At 36.4% G+C, this 21743-nt stretch overlaps 1 protein-coding gene across 1 annotated transcript in view; it reads right to left on the bottom strand.

Moving 5' to 3' along the window:
- Window positions 1-21743, bottom strand: part of SANBR (SANT and BTB domain regulator of CSR) — a 64772-nt gene that overhangs the window by 23073 nt on the left and 19956 nt on the right. Inside the window, 9 exon segments of the mRNA XM_020985496.2 lie at window positions 678-801; window positions 2848-2958; window positions 3066-3152; window positions 10908-10927; window positions 10929-11069; window positions 13768-13826; window positions 15117-15355; window positions 17367-17460; window positions 18291-18477. Of these exon segments, the coding sequence (XP_020841155.1) occupies window positions 678-801; window positions 2848-2958; window positions 3066-3152; window positions 10908-10927; window positions 10929-11069; window positions 13768-13826; window positions 15117-15355; window positions 17367-17460; window positions 18291-18477 (1062 nt within the window).

Below are 21743 nucleotides of genomic sequence, written 5' to 3'. Positions count from 1 at the left end.
GAATGGATAAACAAATTGTGGTATATGATTGTGATGGAATATTACTGTGCTATAAGAAGTGATGAGCTGGTTGATTTTAGAAAAACACAGAAAGACTTGCATGAAACACTGAAAAGCGAAATGAGCAGAACCAAGAGAAAATTGTATACAGTAACAGTACCACTGTTCAAAGAATAATTGTGAACAACCAACTTATTCTAAGTACTATAAATACTCAAATTAACTATAAAGGACCTATGATGGAAGAAGCTATCCATTTCCAGAGAAAGAACTGATAAAAAGAAGTATGCATAGTATAGTTTCATATATATTTATATATCTATGTCAAATGGTGGCCCTCTCTAGTGCAGTATGGGGAAGGAGGGAGGGAGACAATTTGGAACTTAAAATGTAACTAAAAAAAAAATTAAATTAAATTTTAAAAAAGCCACTAAGCATAGGAAGATCTTTTATTCTCTGTACCTTTCAGTATTTTATGACTATAAAAATGTAGTCTCCTATGGAATATAAGTGAAAGCTTTATTGTTCCCTTATGTTTTCACAAAGAAAAAAAATATTGATTTAACATTTGAAACCGTCAAATGCAAACATGGAAACAACACCTGACATTTGACCATAAGATTTTGCTTCTTTTATGCAGACACTGAAGAGGAAACAAAGAAGACAAAAGTACTCACTTGGTGACATCTTGAACATGTCAGCCAATTGACAGTCCCCCATAATCGCCAGTACACATCTCTCCAAGACTTTAATTCCTCAAAGAGACTAACCAAATATTCATGAACTTCCCAAGTTTTATCTCTGAGGAGAGGATAAATAATCTTATTTTAATGAACAGCAACATAAGCAATTTATTTTATACTTAAAAATTTTTTTAAGGCTTCTGCTCCCAGCAAAACTTCTTAAATGATCAGTTTGACATGACTTATGATGGAAGATGAATGAAAACTATATTTGAGGTACTTTGGTATGGGGCTAGAGGATGGGAATGAGAGTCAATAAGACCCGAGTTCACACCCTGTGAAGCTTACAGTGAAAGTTGCATACAGTGACCACAGGAAGCCACTTAATAGCCTGGAGCTTCATCTTCCTCATGGATAAAATAGCCATAATAACTCTAGTACTGACCCCCGGAATTGTTGTGAAACTCAAACGAGATAACATAGGTAAAGCAATTTACAAACTTTAAGGAGTTCTATGTCCCTTATCATTATTGTTAGAAGAATTTGTTCTCCATGTTTCTTAAAGATCTTGCAAGTCAAATCCAATTATAATAAACCTTGGAGAGTACCTATTTTATTGTACTCAAATTATTTTTATAATCATAATAAGAGCCGACATTTGTACAGCATTTGCTTTACACACAATCTTGTCATCAACTGTTGCTTGAATTAAGTGGAATGCTGGGGAAACAGAAAGCTCTGTTGTACAGAAATTATTGTAAGCATATGTTGTAACAATCTGACAGGCATCCTTGGTAATTCCAAACATTTTATCATTTTACCATATCTCTATCAGTCAACCAACCAGCATTTGTAAAATGCCTACTAGATGGCAAGCACTATGGTAGGCCCTGGGGATACAAAGACAAAAAAGTTCCTGCTTTGAAGAGCTTATAGTATGTCACAGGAAACAAAAAAGTAACTGTATAAGAATGTTAAAACACACATGTACAAAGTACACACAAAGTCACTGGGGGTAGGGTGGGACAGGAACTAGCAGGTGAGAGCATATGCTGCCCATCTCAGGTCAAAAATGGAGCACGTAGAAGCTAGCCTCCTGATCAGGAGCGGCACTGGCTCATTAGTACCCCTTGTCCTTCCAACTTAGTCTCAAAAAAAAAAAAAGATTGCGATGGACATCAGTCAGTCAGCATTTTGTCTTAAGTATATCCAAGCTCTGTTATGATTAAAAATATCAAATGGCATTTCCTTCTAATTAAGTAATCTGAGAATCTATTGGTTGGGGTGGTGGTTTTTTGGGATGAGTGTATGTGTGTTTTAATGGAGCAAACTCAGAATTCTTTCTCCTGAAACTTGATTCATTGTTGTACTCCTAATAAGAAATCTGTGAAAACTGATAGTACTTCATAGTGGAAATTTTCCCTGATGGATTTGTAAAAGCACTTCCTTTTTACTATTTTTATTCAGAGTAGTTTCACGACAATTTTTTGTTTTTAATACTTTTTAAAAAAATCAGCTTTGAACAAATTCATTATGCAATATACAAGAATCTGGAGATGGAATGTCTTGTTCTAGGAACAGCATGGAATAGCGTAACACTTCACCTTGCAAGCTCTTTATCAGAGAACAAGAATGACAAGAATCCCTAGGTTAAGGGTGAAACTTGAGCAACATTGACCATAATCGGTTCCATTCCATTGCTGTATACCAAACTGAAAAACCCACAGCTCTTCACATATAGTAATAAACCTCATTAATTCATTACTAAAAATGGTCTGTTATTTGGAATAATACTGTCATCTGGGTTCAGAACCTCCAAGTAATTTTTTTTTCGCTTTTTTTGGCGAGGCAATTGGGGTTAAGTGACTTGCCCAGGGTCACACAGCTAGTAAATACCAGAGGTCTGAGGCCAGCGAACTCAGGTCCTCCTAACCTCCAGGCCGGCGCTCTATCCACGTACCCCCTAGCAGTCCTTCTCCATATAAGTCTTGACTCTTAATTCTCCCAAACCTTTCCTATCTAGTCAGCTCCCAGTCTTGTCAATCTACCTCCCTAGTATTTTCTATGTCTGTCCCCTTCTCTCCCCTCAGAGGCAAGGAAATATTTCTGTAAATACATGAAAAGTTTACATCAAAGGAAGTCTAGCACCTTATTTTCACCACACCTTATGTGAATATAAACAATGTTTCCATGTTGATTTATGTTGATTTTTCCCGGAATGCAAGGAATTCTTGTTTCTGTTTCTTTAGTTAGAAGTTTCTTACACAAACAGCATCTAAAAATAATTTGAAAACAAAACAGAAATGTTCAAAGTTATAATTAGGAATACATGGTTCAGTGAAAAATGTCTGTCATATAATTAATACTGAAGAATTATTTTACCTGTACAACGTTGCTGCATTATTCCGAGAATCTGGGTTCTGGTACTCTGGATCAAAAAGTCTTTCAATCTTCTTACAAAAAAGTTTACTGTTAATGACAAATATTTCTGTTTTCAACTGATTGCAACTATATATTTGATTTTTGACACAAATATTACCTGGAAGTACTATGAAAAAAATTCATCCAACTGTACAGGGGGCAAAAAAATTAGGATAAATTCTTGGCTTATCTCTACTGGATGGGTTAAAATTCTGTATTGTTGTAGTTTGCTATGCAAACTACTGCAAAGAGGTAGTGTTTCAATCAAAAGTCTGACTTTGCAAGAAAATCAGGCAAAACTTAAATGTCTTCCCTCCTGTCCTCTTTTGTTGAAAAAGCCAAAATGTTGTAGGCACTATCTTGGAGGTTAAAGTGGATTCATCATAGTTATGATTTCATAGGTTCTAATATATGCTGAATTAATGAATAAATCTCTTCAGTGCCTACTGAAATATGTTCTGACTGCTATGATCCCCTTTTATTGGAATGGCTCTATCAATCAGAGAAACTGGGGAAAAAACTAGAAATTTTAGATTACTCTCTTCTAAGAGAAATTTGTCCTAAGTGCATGGATTTTTATCTGTTTGGGCTGTGATTTCAGTTCAGCAAGCATTTATTAAGGACCTAATATGTGCCTGGTACTGGTGCTAGATCTGGAGTAAATAAACAATCGGTAAGCTGAACAAATTGATAAAAGCAAATTGTTAAGTAAATCAAACAGGTGACACAAAGAAGAGGTCAGTATTGTTTATAGACAAAGAAAGGAAAGTTGGGTGTGGCTTTATATTTATTAAGGAACTGAGTACAGCTGTAACCAAGACGAAAGCTTTTAAGTGCTTAGGGGAGATGTGAATACTGACAAGTAGTTAAATAACAAGCCTACACAACAAAAATCAACATGGAGAACAGAAGGCATTTTGCAAGGACTTACACTGACTATGGGAGGTTTATTTCTAACCCAAATGACTGCTATCTATGTTTCAGAAGTCAGTCCAGAAGAATTAAGTGCCTACTATGTGTCAGGCACTGTGATAAGCAGTGGAGATACAAAGAAAGAGGAGCTCAGTCTAATGGGGCAACACGAAAACAATTATGTATAAACAAGCTATGTAGAGGGTAAACTGGAGACAATCCACAGAGGAAAAGACATGAACATTAAAGGAGGATTTGGAAAGACTTCTCGTAGAAGGTGGAATTTAGGTGGGGACTTGGAGGAAGCCTGGGAAGGCAAAAGGTAGAGATGAGGAAGAGTGCATTCCAGGCATGGGAGACAGCAAGTGAAAGTCCAAGAATCTGGAGATGGAATGTCTTGTTCTAGGAACAGCAAGGAGGCCAATGTCATCGGATCACAGATCATATTTGGGATGTGTATGTGTGTTGTGAAGAGCTGTGAATAGAGTTTTTTCTATTTGATGCTGGAGGTGACAGGGAGTCATTGGTGCTTATTGAGAAGGGAGGTGACATGGTCAGGCCTGTGTTTTAGGAAGATCACTTTGGTGGGTGAGTGGAGGCTGTACTAGAGTAAGGATAGACTTGAGGCAGGGAGACCAACCTACCCACTTCTGTAATGGCCCAGGTGTGAGGTGATGAGAGCCTGCACTCGGATGATGGTAGTATCAAAAGGGAGAAGGAGCTATATTCCAAAGAGGTTACAAAGGTAAAATCAGACATGAGTGACACGGTTTGATTAGAGTACACCTTGTGGAACATTTCAGTGCAGGTTAAGGTTGAGAACCAGAATAAGAGGAGAGCCCAAATACAGCACAGATGCAGGAACAGGTTGATACTGGCAGCCCTGTTGCTTACTACTCAGGTTCAGGTCACAGATACAGAGCAGACTGAGAAGGGAATCTGAACCTAGGAGTGCCAATCCAGGGTGAGAAGTGTGATCAAAGTATAAGGTGAGAAGCAAAATGTAGCTGTGTGGCTCTGACCCCAGCAGTTGAGCAGGGTCTCAATTCCAGCTTCTAGCCCAGTCTGAAGCTTAGAGGGCAACACCGAAGGCAGGAATCCCAGAACAAAGGGGAGCCTGCAGTTTTGTCACTTAGGACCAGTAAAGCTTTTCAGCTGGCTCATGGTAGCTGAATCTAGTAGTGGTCTACTGGAACTCCAGAGGAAAGCCTATAGGCATGTTGCCCAGACCCAAACCTTGGTCAAGACACTCAGACCAGCGTAGGGGTAGAGGTGTTACCAATCAGCCTTTGGGAATAAAAGCTTGCAGGTCTCCAGACTGAATTGTCTCTCAGATCCTGGAGTAACACAATACCCTTAGGTCCTCTAATTATATTTCCTTGGGTAGCTAGGTGGTACAGTAAAGTGCTGGGCCTGCAGTCAGGAAGACCTGAGTTCTGAGTGTCTGAGTTTGAATCCAGCTGCAGATACTCACTAGTTGTGGACCCTGGGCAAGTCACTTGATCTTTGTTTGCCTCAGTTTCCTTAATGGTAAAATAGGGATAATAACTCACAGGGTTTTTATGTGAGTATCTGTAAAGTACTTAGCATGGCAGCTGGCATACGGTAGGCACTGCTTTCTTGTCCCTTCTCTCACAATTCCTCCAAGAAAAGGAACAGTAGTAGCTGCCAGACATTCCCCCACTAGGCTCACTGAAGGTAAGGGATGAAGAAGAACAGAGATGTCAGACACAGGACTCAAAACACTCCTGAGTGCAGTGGAGCCAGATTAAGTATTTAACAAATATTTAATTTGGGAAATTAAATATGGTACATATTTAACAAAATAAAAATAGAATAGATATTAACATCAGGTTTTCTAAATAGGTTACCCACAGGGATCCTTATAAATGGTTTAATGTCCTCTTTGTTTCTATTTGAGTTTGATACCACTGTAGAAGAGGATAATTGATTTGGAAAGTCAACATCTAGCTAAGAAGGCACTATCTGATAATGAGGTTTGACTTTACTAAGCATATCTTAAAACTGGGGAATTAAAGACTTTACAGACTCTTGGTCAAGGTTGGAGCTAATAAGAATGTACTTGCCTAGTATCTTGCAAATCTAAGCAAAAGGGCTTCAAAATAAAAGGGATGGAGTACATAGAAAACTGGCTATATTTATCTATTAATACAAAACCCATAGAAGGTAACTATAGTGAAGGAAGAATAGCAGATGAGATAGCCAGAAGTCCACAGAAGAAAAAAATCATGAAAGGAACCAGCTGTAAAAATCAACCTCAAATGTCTTTACACCATATGCCCAAAGTTTACACAAGAAAAACCAGAGACCGCGACACAAGGAGGAAAATGCCTTCACTGGTACCACTGAGACTCAGTGGGATGAGTCCCATGCCTAGAATATGGCTCTAGATAGATATACCATCTTTTACTTCAGTGTTTTTAGTAAAGAATAATGATTTTTGCACTGGAAATGACAGGACAAAAATGGATAACATGGAATTCAAAGTCAAAATATTTTGATAATAAAAGATAACCTAAGTGCCCTTACTGAATTCAAGAACTGGTGAACGTGATTGATGAGCCACCGTCACCAATATCTGAAAGACCAGAAAGTTACTAAAGGACTGGAAAAGGTCAAATCTTGCATCGATTTTCCAGAGAAGGAAGACAAAAGGGCTTGGAAATTACAGGTTCTTGAGCATGACTTTGACTCCTGACAAAATTTCTAATGAATCATTAAAGAGATGGTTGATGAACCTCCACAAGAACCTAAATGAAGTCATGAAGAATGAATCATGCCAGACCAAGCTTATTTTTTCTTTCAGCAGGGTTACCACATTGGTAGAATTCTGTTAATATAGTTTACTGAGATGTGAGCAAAATATCTGATGAACCATCTCACATTATTCATTGCATAACAGAGTGCTGGCCTTGAAGTCAGGAAGATGTAGGTTTGAATCCCACTCCTAAACCTTGTTAGCTATGTGACCTTAGCCAAGGCACCAAACCTCTCTAGATTCTGTGTCCTCATCTGTTGGACTTCAGGGCCTGTAAGGTTCACTCCACCTGAAGCTGTAAGAACCCACGTGAGATTAAAGATACAGAGCAGACACTAATATAACTAGATTGATTCAGAACTGGTTGGATGGTTGGATTCAAAGTATAGTCATTAACAGTCCTCTGTCAACTGAGTAAAATGTCTCTGGTGGAGTGCTAAAGAGCTCTTCTCTGTGCTACTGAATATTTTCATTAATGACTTGGACAGACGGAGGGCGGACACACTTCTCAAATCTGCAGGTGGCACTAAGTTGGGAGGGAGAGCTAACACACTGGACTACATTCAAAATCTAAAAAGATCTGGACAGTCTAAGCACACTAGGCTGATTCTAATCAGATGGAATTCAGTATGGATAAATAAATTCTTGTATTTGGGTTAAAAAAAGAATTTTACAAAATGCAGGGTGAAGAAAGCATGGTTAGTCAGCAGTTCGTCTGGGAAAAGATATGGAGGTTTCAGTAGACTACTTGCTCAACATGAGTCTGTGGCAGGTCAAAAAAGCTACTGCAATCCTGAGCTATGTTAAGAGGCATGACTTCAGGAATAAGGAAGTCCTGGGATCATTAGCTCAAAGACTCACTAGATGGAATAGCCTCAGAGGCCATCCAGAGCAATTTCTACTTTTTACAGATGAATAAACTGAGACCCACAGAGATGAAGCGATTTGCTCAAGGTCTCAGAGGTAGCATTACAGGTGTGATTTGAACCCAGGTCCTGTGTTAGTTCCTCTATCCTCAGCAATGGACAGATAACACCTGGAATAACGTGTTCACTACTGGGTACTCTATTCTACACAAGGTAGCAAACAAAAAAACATCTAGAGAAAGGCCTGGAGATAAGTGTCATATGAGAAGCAGATAAATGAAATCGAGATGATAAGAGGTATATGACAGTTCAAGCATCTGAAGAGATACTATATGGAAGGGCGACTAGTATTCTGTTTGGCCCCAGAGAACAGAAATAAGCTTAGGGGATAGAAATTACCAAGAGGCAGATTTTGGCTTGATGTTAGGAAAAACTAAAGAATCAGAGGTGTTCCCAAATGGAATGGCAACATGGGAAGGTAAGAGCTAGAGGCAGGTAGGTGGTACAGTGGAGTGAGCGCTAGACTTGGAATTCAGAACACCTGAGTTCAAGTCCTTCTTCAGACCCTACCTGTGTCAGCAGTGTGACCTTGGGCAAGTTGCTTAAACTCTCAGCCTCAGTATCCTCACCTGTAAAATGGAGATTTTGCTACCTACCTCACAAAATCACTGTGAAAATCAAATGAGATAATATATGTAAAATGCTTTGCAAATATTAAAGTTACATAAATATTAGCTATTACCACCACTAGTGGATTTCCCTTTTCCTGGAGATCTTTAAGTAGAGTCTGGATTACCATTCTAATCAATAACAAGCATCTATTACATGCCTATCATATGCACTAGACAAAAATGGAATGGTTCCTGCCCTCAAGGATTATTCTAGATGAGAAGACAACGGCTACAACATATTTTACAGCAGAGATCCTTTTTAGGATGTAGGTTCTTCTAAATGGCCACTACGGTACCATCTAATTCTGAAGTTCTGAGATCGTGTGACAAAAAGCAAAGCCCCTCCTTCCACATGTTCACACATAAATAAACATAAAATACACTGAAATTATTTTTTGGGGTGGGAGGCTCTAAATATAGCCTTCCTGTAGCAGGTGGCATCTGAGTTTTGAAAGAAGTGAGGGGTACTATAAAGCAGAGGTGGGGCAGGGAATTCATTACAGGTGAGGGTTGTGGGAGAAGACTGTCTATGCCAAAAAAATGGAGAGGAGATCTTATGGATGAGGGACATTAAGTAGGTCAGCATGGCTTGAAGTACATGAAGGGGAGTAACGAGCAGCAACCTTGGAAAGACAGGCTGAAGCCAGATTGTGAAGAGCTTTAAAACTCAAAAGGAGGAGTTTGTATTTTACCCCAGAGATTATTAGGAACCCATGGGGAGTCTTGAACAGGACAGTGACATGGTCAGACCTATGCTTTTAAGTATATAACTTTGGCAGTTGCCAGATTTGGTGATTAAGAGATCACTGGTTACCTTAGAGACAGCAATTTCAGTGGGTATAGGAAAGTCCCAGTGTGGAAAGAAACTCCCTTCACTAGTGAAGAACAGCAATTTTTTTGGTAACTTAAGAGTTTTAGAATGAAAAGTATTTAATAAGTGGTTACTGTGTCAAATACTGCAAATTCTAATGCACAGGCGAGACAGTCCTTGACTTCAAGGAGCTTACATTCTAAAAGGGGTGCTGGCCAGGGAATGGGGTTATGGTCTGTGAAGCCACAAAGATGCTAAGATGGACAACAGAGAAATCCATGAACATATCCTCTCCAGAGCAATGGTAGTAATGAACTGATTATAGTCCTCAAGCAGAGGAGGTAGAGGGAAGAGGCATAAGGGCCAACAAATGTCCAGGGTGAAAATGAGGACATGATCTCGGGCAGCTCCTGGAGGCATTAAGAGGCTAAGTGACTTTCTCACCATCTGGTTAGTATGTGTCAGAAGAAAGACTTTCTCTTTCTTTCTGACTCTGAGGCTGGCTCTCTTTCCACAATTATAAGCAAGGAACTGTTAAAAGTGATTCAAAGTAAGTGATACAAAGAGGTATATAACATAATTCTTATTTTGAGGAATCCAGTATGGGAGATATCAAAAAACAAAAAAACCCAAACCATTTACAAAGAAAAGTGTAAGTGACATATGGATGATCCAGGGAGTAAGTGATGTACGAAGTCACTCACAGAAAGGAAAGATCACTCTTAGCTGGAAAGATCACTCTTAGCTAGAAAGATCTGAGAAAATTCCAAGAGAGGAAATAGCTGGGCTATGAGAGATAGGGGTGGAAGAAGAAACAGGATTTTAGTGGGCAGAGGTTGTGGGGGAAAGCACTTCAATCAGAGAAAATAGCATAAGCAAAAAACAGGAAGGTCAAATACCTGTTGCATTTAAGGAATGGCACACAGACCAATCTGTTTGGAAAACAGGATTTATATGCAGGAGCATGAGGGAAGATAAGGCTAGAAACATAGGTTGGGGCTAGATTTAGAGTACCTTGGATAAGGTAAAGAAGTTACATTTCATCTCAAACAATGGAAAGTCCATGTAGTTTTTTCAAAGTGTGTTTCTGTGATAGAGGTGTGAGATAATAAAGGCCTGAATCAGGTTGTTAGAAATGGGAGTGGGTGGAAAGGGAAGATGCCTATTATCCTTACCTTCTGAAACTAAAGATACAGCTAAAAGTACATATATAGCCACCAAATTACCAAATTAGTCATACTCATCCAAAGAATACTTTAACAGAAAACCCAAGCCAAAAACTGAAGACTTCTAGGGTTCAGCCACCTCCCATCTGAAGGACTTTATCTATCTGAACTACTATATTTTTCCCTACCTTGATAAAAGTTTTATATTTGTATAGTATTTTTCTATTAACTTTAATGTCCTAGCCTATTTCTTTCTTACAATTCTGTGAAACACATGAAGGAAATAGGCACAAGAAACAATAAATGACTCTTTTAAGTTTACTGGGTCAGGATTAGAACCCTAATATTCTTACTGTTTTTTTTCCTAACATTCAATGTTGTTTCTAGGCAAATTTCTAAAATAGTCTACCACTGGTAGTGTGTTTTTAGAAAATATTTTTTAAAGTATTTAAATGTTTTTAAATTATTGACCATTCAGTTGACATCTGTTCTATAAGCAGGATATTTCACATGCAAAAGTCCTAAAAAGTTTCAAAGGTAAAACTGATATTTCTTAAAGGAAAAATTATGAATTTCAAAATTAAGCCTTGAAATTTACCTCCTAAACTTATCTTTTTTTGTCCTTTACATCATCAACTTCATTATGTGTGAACAGGTCAGCTATACGTGTAAGGAGGTTTGCATTAATACAATTCATGTTGCATGGGGTGGATACTATAGCATTCATGTGTTTATGGCAATAATGAATACACTGTTCAACCTACAAAGAAGAAAAAAAGACAATGAATATTGAAAATAATAGGATGAATGCTGGTGTTTCTGTATATCGACAAGCTCACATGATAAACATTTATGATGGACGCAAGTACGTAATACTAAATTTTTTCTAGTATTAATACCATTTCACAGATGACGTGGTAGGTGATGTTTTAAATTTACAGAATACTTAAGCATAAGTATTTCTGAACATCTTCAAATCTTCCAACTTATGGCACATAACCCAAAAGTCATACTGTTAGACTGAACTACATCTTCATGGTGCTCTTGGTCTATCATGATTGTTAAAGACCCCAAATTATGAAAAGTTTGTAAGCTTAAAAAGATTACAAACAATACTACGGTGTAATTCAGATAGTTTCACTAGTTACTGAGTCAAAATTTATGTTAAAAAAAACTACATATATGACATTTGTGAAATAAATTTAAGAATTAACAATGGAAAAGAAAAATGAAAAAAACATACATATTTCAATGAGTCTGAAATTTACACCTAAGTCACGAGAACATTAATTTTTGTGATGGAACCTTTAGTTTAAAAAAAACAACCTGTTTTTGTATTCATATGATATTTTTATTAATTACTATAGAAGGTCTCTGATTTCATAAATGGGCACATTCTCCATCTATGAAGGTCAAAACCCTTTACAATTAAGTTTCATGATTTGCTCTAGGAAAAAATATAAAAATGGAGTAGGGCCATCTGTGACTAGTGAACCTCTCTGGACTGAACCTGATCTTCAGACAAAGGACTCAACACAGAGTCTATCTCTGGGATTGGGCTGCAAAGGCATTCTGGCTCAAGAGGACCTGCCAGGGTTTGTGTTCTATTGGCAAAGCCCTCAAGAGCCTATGGTCCTGTCCCAGTCAAGGTAAAGAATTAGAACAGAACTTTAATGAAGATTATATGATATTAATATTCAATTTGAGAAAAATTTATTAAATGCCTATTATCCGCAAGGCACCATGCTGGGTGCTGAGGACATATAAACACAACAGGTCACGCCACGTGGAAGGCAGTGACTCTGAAGGAAGAGGGGGTTCTAAGACACATGGATAAGGAAGGAGAGCATTCCAGGAAGAAGCAGGAACACTGTTTACAGGAACGGCTCACATGGCAATCTGACTACAGCAGAGGTGTTTCAGCCAGAGTGGATGGCTTTAAAATGCTAGGTCGAAGATTCTTTATTTTATCCTTGAGGCCAGCAGGAGTCACTTAAGGTTTTTGAAAAGGTGAATGCTTTCATCACACGTATGTTTTAAGAATATCAATTTGGCAGCTGTCTAGGGTATGATCTGGAGGAAAGACCTGAAAGCAGGGAGACCAATTAGAGACCAGGACTACTGAAGTAAGTTACCTGGTAAGAGGTAACGAGGACCTTAAATAGGGAGGTTGGGGAAGTAGTGGAGAGAAGACAGCAGATGCAAGAGATGTGGATCCAGAATCAGTAAGACTGAGGAACTGATTAGATATGGGGGGATGAGGGAAAGGGAAAAAGTCAAGGATGACTCCTTCCTGTCACCCAGGTTTGCCTTTTTGCCTCCCTTCCACTCAACTAGTTTCTAGATATTCCTACCTCCTCCCTCAACATCTCTTGCAGCTGTCTCCTCCTCTCTACTTAGTTCACCCTCATCACTTCTGACCTCCATTTCCCTTCCTTCCTCTCTAATCCATTCTCCACTCGGCTGCCAAATGAGACAACCGTGTCACTGCCCCATCAGAGAGGCCTTGAGCGTCTGGAATGCCTTCCTTCCTCATCACCTCCTTGTCTTAGAATCCTTCAGTTGTTCTAAGCACAGCCCAGGCCTTCCCTTGGCTCTTGGTGTTCTCTCCCCTGAAATCACTTTGCGTTTACTTATCTACATATACACTGCACACCCAGGTAGAACAAACTCTTTGAGGCCTGCAACTATTTTGCTTATGGCCTTACACACCATAGGCACTTAATAAGCATTTGAATGGAACTGAAAGGAGGGCCCAGAAGTCCAGAAGCCCAGAAGGCTCCAGGAGTCTAGCTGGCAGTACAATGATGACAACTAAAAGGTCACAGAAATATAAAAGCACTATTTATCGTCTGTTAATTTTTCTGTAAGCCTACATAGATTTCCCATTAAAAACTCTGAGCATTAATTTTTACTTTTTGCAATACATGTAGCTGACAAATAAACTACACTTAACTTCAATTTTACACTGAGTATTAACTTAAAATTAATCAGTTTGCTCTTCCTTTAAAGTGGTTGTCAAAATAAAATTAGGGGGCAAAAACACAATTGTTTTCTTTCATCTCTTCTAAGAATAAGGCCTCTACTTTTAATGGTACAGAACAAGTGACAGTAACAGCTCACATTTATACACAGCACTTTTAAGTTTTGCAAAGAGCTTTAGATTTTTTATCCCATTATTATTTCTGATCCCCTGCCACATTCCCCCAAACTGGAATCTCTAAAAGCTAGCAAATTATTCTCAAAAACATTTTTGTTTAGGATTTTTTTTCCTAAAAGGGACAGTAGATCCATTTTAAAAAAATTAAATGAAGAATTTGGACTGGAAAGATGTGAAAGGACTTTCCAGATACCTGAGGAATAAAAGATCAAGATGTACCTGGTGATCAAGCCTTCTCAATACAATGAAGTGAAATGTTGGTGTGCTAAAAGGCTTAGGAGTCTTTATGAATACTTACTAATGAATCCATCTTCAAAAATTCAGAAGAAATAAGAATTGAAATGACATTCCCCGGTTCTAAAAATAAATGGGAAAAATGATTAGTTCACTTATGGCTTCCTCTTTTTGTGGCAGAATCTCAATACAACAGACTTAATTATCTAGTGAAACAGCAATGAAATGTAAATCATACCATATAATATAGCTCAGATACCCGTTACCAAGTTCAAAGTTAAATTTAGGATACAGAGCAGCAGATCTGCCTGGAATTAGACACATACCAAGCATACTCAAAATCCTTTTTCACACACACAAAAAAGTGAAAAACAAGGAATAACTCAACACTTCCTCACTTGAAAAATACAGAAAACAAGCTGAGATGATTTGATATCATTAGAGTTGTTCCAAATGATGCTATGGTCAACATTTTAGATAATGTAAGACTTCTAAAGAGAAGTAAAATATCACTACTAAAGAGGGTCTGAAACTACTTTCTACATATGGAATAAGTAAGCCTTAAGAATGTAGTTGGGGGTGGGGGTGGTGTTTTCAGTTCATAAAATAATGAATATAAGAAAAAAAGACTTGCTTTTGTTTCTGTTATGAAAAACATGCTTATTTAAGGTGTTATTTCACACAGACATTTATCAGAATTAAGAAGCATGCAGCTTCTTGTCTAATTAGGGTGGTTTCATGACTTCATGATGTACCTTCACTATCAGATTAATCTGACCATTGGCAGTATTACGTAATGGGCAGAGTCCTAGAGTTGAGAAGTCTTGGATTCCAGTCCTGCCAGAGGCATGCACTGGATGCACTGCCACAGACAAGTGGCTTACCCTCTTGGTTTATGTTAGGCAATTGTCTCAGACTAGAAGCTGAAGAGTGGCACTGGTGGAGGTTTCCACACACTGATGAAAAACACAGGCCATACCAAAGTGTATACGTTATCCTATCAGAAAGACCTGGTGTTCTACATGTCAGTATTTCACTGTATGACACACATGCTGTAAAACAAATGAGAAACGCCATAGAGAAGAATTTTAGTTTTGTGCAAGATGTTTTTATTAGATGGTACAATGTGTTCTCTGGCTACATGTCTTTCTCCTCTAAAAAAATGAATTGGAAAATGTCATTTCTAACATCTGGAGAGCTATCCATTTCCATTATAATTTACTCAAAAAGGACGATGTGTCAGTTTCCTAAAAGACTACTGCCAATGTGGACTGGAACACTACTTTCCAAGCAATTTTCCACATCTCATTACTGGCACATACAAAGCCCTATTTGGTGCTGTTTTCATAAATTAAGTACTGGGTGGTGCTCCAACTTCTTAATGAATAGTCTGTATTAAAAAAGCACTTTTACCTAAAGAGGGCATCTCACAATTCTCACTCTCCTTAGAGTTCCTTTTCACATATTGTATCAACCAGTTGAAGATGTGAACATCACAGTGAACTGAAATGTCCACCTCCTCCCAGCGCTGGGCATCCACAGACAAATATTCAGCAAAATACTTCATTTCTGATATCAAAAGATCTCGAGGGCAAGTAAAATCTTCTTTCAGGTTTTTTGCTTCATCACATACATGAATCACCATATTTGGCCTTCATTTAAAAAGTTACAAAGAAGAGAAGTCATCACAGTTTGAAAGGGAAGAGTCAAGCCACATTTATTATAAATAGGGAGATAAGTAAAGATATGGACTTCAAGCAGTTTCATGAAATTTTAATATTCTAATAGCCTACTAACCTGATCATAATTATCAAGTAAATTTAATAAAACTTCAAATTTTATGTATTTACATGACTAAAAAATTTTAACAAATAAATGTCACTTCATAGATCAGGGGTGGGGAACCTGTAGCCTCAAAGCCACGGGTTCCCTACCCCTGTCATAAATGAACAATCTCCTTTTGGTTATTAGCAATTAACACAATGAAATGTATTCTATTTTAAGCTAGACTTTAAAAAGGAATTAGTGTTTCAACTTTACAAAAACAGCACAGAGAAATTAAACAAGTGAACATAATTCTTGGTATGAATGTAAACCTTAGTTTCTTAAATAAGGGTATTAAGCAATTATAGGGAGGAGGGAGATTAATAAATGAAGAAAGAGGGGAACACTTAAAATCCTTTGTTACTGTTTTAAAATAGAAAAGAACATAAGTTTTCAAATCAGTTTAGGAAACATAAGGACAAAGACAAGAGTCACAAAGGATGGGAAGGCAAGGATTGATTGTGATCTACTTTCTAAACATTTCTAGGATAGGGGGAATACTACTCACCCTGAAAAGATCACAGAGTAAATGGTAATAAACAATGAAAGTAAAAACACTTAAAGACTGACTTACCTTTTAAAAAAGGAGGTTAAACAATGAGAAGAGAGTGTGGTACAGTGGAAAAAGCAATAGTTATGGAGTCAGAGGACATGAATTCAAACTTCACCTTCAATGCTCACTACTCTTGTGAGTTGGGGCTCCATTCCCCTGGGGCTCAGCTTCCTTACGTGTGAAATGAGGAGGTTATACTAGATAACTTCTAAGGTCCCTTCTAGCTCTAGAGCTATGATCCTATACAGTCTACCTTTCTGTACTGATTCATAAAGTCTACATATGAAACAGTTGATATATTTAAGAGTTAACATTACTGTAAGATATTAATAAATATATTTTTAAAACATGTGTTAATTTGGTTGATGGAATAGAAAGTTAATTTTAACATATTACCTAATCTTTAAATTTTCTTTACTCTAAAGATTATATCATTAAAAACAATTAAAAACATCAGTTTCAAGACAAATCTTGCTTTGTGTTACTCTACAAAAAGAATATAGGAACAGGAACAGATTGACTGTATAATATAAGTCATCAAACTGTGTATTTGAATGGCTGCACAGTAATCTAGATGAGTAGCCATCCCTATTCTGCTCACCCCTGCCCCCAAGCACTAGGGGAAAAAAAAACCCAAATGGATAGGATTTGATGAATCCAAGAATTTTAAAAGAAAAAAAAATTCAACCAACCACTTCAGGAAAAATTACAACCTATAATTGTTTTCTATCAGTCAAAATAAATGATAAATTATGAAAACAGATTTTCACAATTAAGTTTTTCCCAAAGTTAGATGCAAGATATAAGTATTAATTGAGAACAATAAATTTTATTAGTGAAATTCAGTAAAAAAGAGTTTGGCATTAAGTCTGAATGGCATTCAGTTAAAGCTCCATGAAAATTTCCAGTACATTGTAAGGCAGCTAGATATTTCAATCAAAAAAACTTACATAGTGAGAGATATTAAAATCAAATCTAGGCTCACCAGTTATAATGAGATAAAGAAAAAAAGTTTCTTTAGATTCTTTCAGTCACTCTTCAAAGTTTTAATTTATATTTGCAGCAACTATAAATGTAAAAACAAAGTTCAATTTGCTAACAGATGTAAATTAATAATAAACCATAAATTAGGATTTTGCACAGGATGATCTGAAACAAAGTTTTGATAATAATGTTGTAATTTAATATCTCTACACTATAGTAAGAGACTCACAAAAATTTCTATTTTATACCTTGTAATTTAAAAGTAATATTAGTTCTTATCTAATGAACAACCAGCCTCCTACCCTTCTGTTTCATCAGCCTTTTCTCCATCTTTATGAGCAGTACAGTTTTCATTTTCTGAAGAACAATTCCTTGTAGAAGCTATATTAGGTCTTCCTTAAATACAGAAACAAACACAGATCAAAAAAATGTTAAGAGTTTGTGACTTAACTTGGCTTCTGACACACTGAGTAGTAGCAGTGAAAACTATGCTTTCATAACTATACATAAACTGAAGGCACTGTAAGTCAGCTGGCATTCTTCCTAATTTTTTTTCTAAGAGTGCTTGAAAAGACTATAATAGAGAAAAGGAACCACAAAGTGTTAATGAAGGCAAGTCCTTTTTTCTAAATAATGCATCAGTATTATTTTTATATGGCAGGCACAAAAAAGGAGTTTCATGAGGATAAAATGAACTAAGAGCCAACAACAGATTTCTTTCTTCCTAGAAGGAATTGTTTTAGACTAATGAACGCTCTGACTCTGAAACGGAGATAAAAATCACTTATTAAGTACACCTAATATGAGTAATTGTTTTGATTGTCATTACTCAAAGCAACTCTTCTAAATAACAATGACTAGTTAATCAATATAGCTACTGAAGTCTGAATAGAAGAAAAGCTGCTTTTCTAAACTAGGAAAGCAATACTTATCAAAGAAAAAATAACTGAAATACCAAGTATGAATATGTGCTGCCAGGCACTGTGCTAAGTGCTGAAGATATAACTAGAAAAGATGGTCCCGGCCCTCAAGGAGTTCATATTCTAATAGGAGGAAAAACACATATGGGAGGCGTAAGCTGCAAATTAGGAGAATATGATTTAATCCCTTTTATATTAAAGCACAGGAAAATATTCAAATTCTCTGCTCCTATGGTGTAGTACTGAATGTACCTGACCTTGAGGAAAAATAACTATGATAAAAATGACGGATTTATTCTAAATTACCTGTTTTGGAAACTGAATTCTGTCTAAGAGGTGGCTCCTGAAACTCCCCTTGTGTGTCCAGGAGTGAAGATTTGATGTATGTTGCTAAGTTTTCAACGGGACTTCCTCCAGTTGCCATGAGAGGACTGTACTGGTTGTCAACAGGTGAACTTCCGCTGCTTTTCAGTTCATCAAATCTTTTTGCACACTATCATGAAGTAAAACAAGGAAATAAAAAGAAGGGAGGTGAGGAAAAAGTATCTTGGTACCATAGGTTTCTTTTCTATGAACAATAACTTAACATTAGCAGATATAAATCTAGGTTTATGATGCCTGGCAACCATTACCAAAAAATGTCAAAACGAGTCTTTGATTAAATTTTTTAAAAAGGAAGTTCAAAATAGAATTTTTTTCCAACTCCTGCATTAACTGTATTTTCCTCTTTGTATTTCTACCATCTGCTGGTAATTTCACAATTTAAAAACTTGGATTTTAGCCTTAAGGTTATATGGCCAATACTTTAAGCTGTAAAAATAAGTAAATTCTAGTCTGAAACCATTTTGACAGTAATTTAGTACTCATAAAATAATTGACATTTGATCTTGCATTCTCATAATTTACATATAAAAGCATTCTAACTTCTAACAAAGTTGCAAAAATCAATCTTTATTTTTATTTTAACATGTTTTTTTTATTTTATGTTTTCCAATTACAGATAAATTTTTTAACATTCTTTTTAAAAAAAATTTTGCATTCCAAATTCTTTCCTTTGATCCTGCCCCTTCCTTACTCCTTAAGAAGGCATGCAATGACATTGATTATACATGTGAAATCATGCAAAACAGATTTCCATATTAGCCAGCTTGCAAACAAAAATACAAAAAAGCAAGAAAAACAAAGTTAAAAAAAGTATATTTGAATCTGCACTCAAAAGTTCATCAGTTCTCTCTCTGAAAGTGGACAGCATGTTTCACTGTAGATCCTTTGGAATTGTCTTGGATCACTGTCTCAATCGGGGTAACTAAGTCTTTCACAGTTGATCATCCTTGCAATACTGCTGCTACTATGTACAGTATTCTCCTGGTTCTGCTCACTTCACTCTGAAATCAAGTTCATATAAGTCTTCCCAGGTTTTTCTGAAACCATCCTGCACATTATTTCTTACAGCACAACAATATTCCATCACTATCTCACACCATAACTTCTTTAGCAATTCTCTAATTGATGAGTATCCCTTCAAATTCAAATTCTTTGCCAAAACAAAAAGAGTTGCCACAATTTTTGGGGGGTATAAATAGGTCTTTTTCTCTTTTATCTTTTTGGGATTGCTGGGTTGAAGGGTAGATAGTTTTATAGCCCTTTGGTCACAGTTCCAAATTGTTCTCCAGAATGGTTGGATTAGTTCACCACTCCACCAAAAGTGTATTAGTGTCCCATTTTCCCCACATCTCCTCCAGCATTTATCATTTTCCTTTTGTGTCATGAGAGCCAATCTAGTATCTCAGAGTTGTTTTAATTTGCATTTCTCTAATCAATAGTAATTTGAAGCATTTTTTTATGTGACTATTGATAGCTTTGATTTCTTCTTCTAAAAACTGCCTGTTCATATTCTTTGACCATATGTCAACTTGTGGATGGCTCATTTTCATAAATGTCATTCACTTCCCTGTACATTTGAAAAATGAGGCCTTTATCAGAGAAACTTGCTGTAAATTTTCCCCCAATTTCTTGTTTTCCTTCTAATTTTGGCTACATTAGTTTTGTCTGTGCAAAACATTTTTAATTTAATGTAACAAAAATTATCCATTTTACTACACACGATCCTATCTCTTGTTTGGTCATAAACTCTTCCTTTATCTATAGATTGACAGGTACATTTTTCCATGCTCCCTCTAATTACTTATATCACTCGTTTTGTCTAAACGATTTATCCACTTTGGCTGTATCTTGGTATACAGTGTGAAATGTTATCTATGCATAGGTTCTTCCAAACTGCTTCCCAGTTTTGCCAGCAATTTTTGTCAGATGACAAGTGCTTACTCCAAAAGCTCGGATCTTTAGGTTTATCAAACACTAGATTACTATGGTAATACCACTGGTAGTGGTAATATTGTAGTACCACCGTGTACTATGTACCTAATCTGTTCTGCTGATCTACCACTCTATTTCTTAGCCAGTACCAGGTTGTTCTCATGATTACCACTTTGTAATACAGTTTGAAATCTGGTACTGTTAGCTAGACCACCTTCCTTCGTATTTTTTTTTCACTGATTTCCTTTACATTCTTGACCTTCTGTTCTTTTAGATGAATTGTGTTACTATTTTTTTTGTTCTATAATTATTTTATAGTTTTATTGCTATGGCACTGAATAAGTAAACTAACTTAGTAGAATTGTCATTTTTATTACATTGGCTTGGTCTACACATGAAAAATTAATGTTTCTCCAGTTGTTTAGATCTGAATTTATTTGTATGAAGTGTTTTGTAATTCGGTTCATAGAGTCCCTTGGTTTCTCTTGGCAGGCAGACTCCGAAGTATTTTATATTGTCTGCCATAATTTTAAATAGAATTTCTCTTTCTGCTGGGTTTTGTTGGTAGTCCACAGAACCACTGACAATTTATGTGGGTTTATTTTATATCCTGCAACTCTGCTAAAGTTGTTGATTATTACAACTAGTTTTGTTTTTTAGGGTTCTCTAAATATACCATATCATCTCCAAAAAGTGATAGTTTTATTTCCTCACTGACTATTTTTATTCCTCCAATTTCTTTTTTTCTTTCTTTTTGGTCTTATTGCTATAGGGAGCATTTCTGTTATAATATTGAATAATGGTGATAACAGACATTGTACCTTCACCCTGATCTTACTGGGAAACTACCTATAATTCTGAAGAAAGCTCCAGTGATTCCTATGCTTTTGAGTGTTTTTAAAAGGACTAGGTATTGCATTTTGTCAAAAGCTTTTCTTGCATCTACTGAGATAACCATATGAATTTTTTTTGTTATTAATATGGTCAATTATGTTGATAGTTCTCCTAATATTAAACCAGCTCTGCATTCCTGGTATAAATCCCACTTAGTCATAGTACATGATCTCTGTGATGTATTGCTGTAATTTCCTTGTTAGTATTTTATCTAAAACTTTTGCATTAATATTCATTAAGGAAACTAGTCTTTAGTTTTGATTTTGCACTCCCTGGGTTAGATATCAAATACATATTTGTGTCACATAAAATTTGATAGGACTCCTTTTTTTCCTGTTTCCCCCCCCCCAATAATTTATATAGTATTGAGATTAATTGTTCCATAATTGGTAGAATTCACTTGTGAATCCATCTAGTTCTGGGGATTTTTTTAAGGGAGCTCATAGATGGCTTGTTCAATTTCTTTTTCTATGATAGAGTTATTTAAGTATTCTAATTCTTCTTTTGTTAACCTAGGCAGTTCATATTTTTGTAAATATTCATCTATTT

Source organism: Phascolarctos cinereus, unplaced genomic scaffold (genome assembly GCF_003287225.1).
Source record: "Phascolarctos cinereus isolate Bilbo 61053 unplaced genomic scaffold, phaCin_HiC Scaffold_2;HRSCAF=192, whole genome shotgun sequence".
Taxonomy (NCBI): domain Eukaryota; kingdom Metazoa; phylum Chordata; class Mammalia; order Diprotodontia; family Phascolarctidae; genus Phascolarctos; species Phascolarctos cinereus.
Note: the sequence above shows the minus strand (reverse complement) of the source record. Positions and strands in the feature narration are given on the sequence as shown.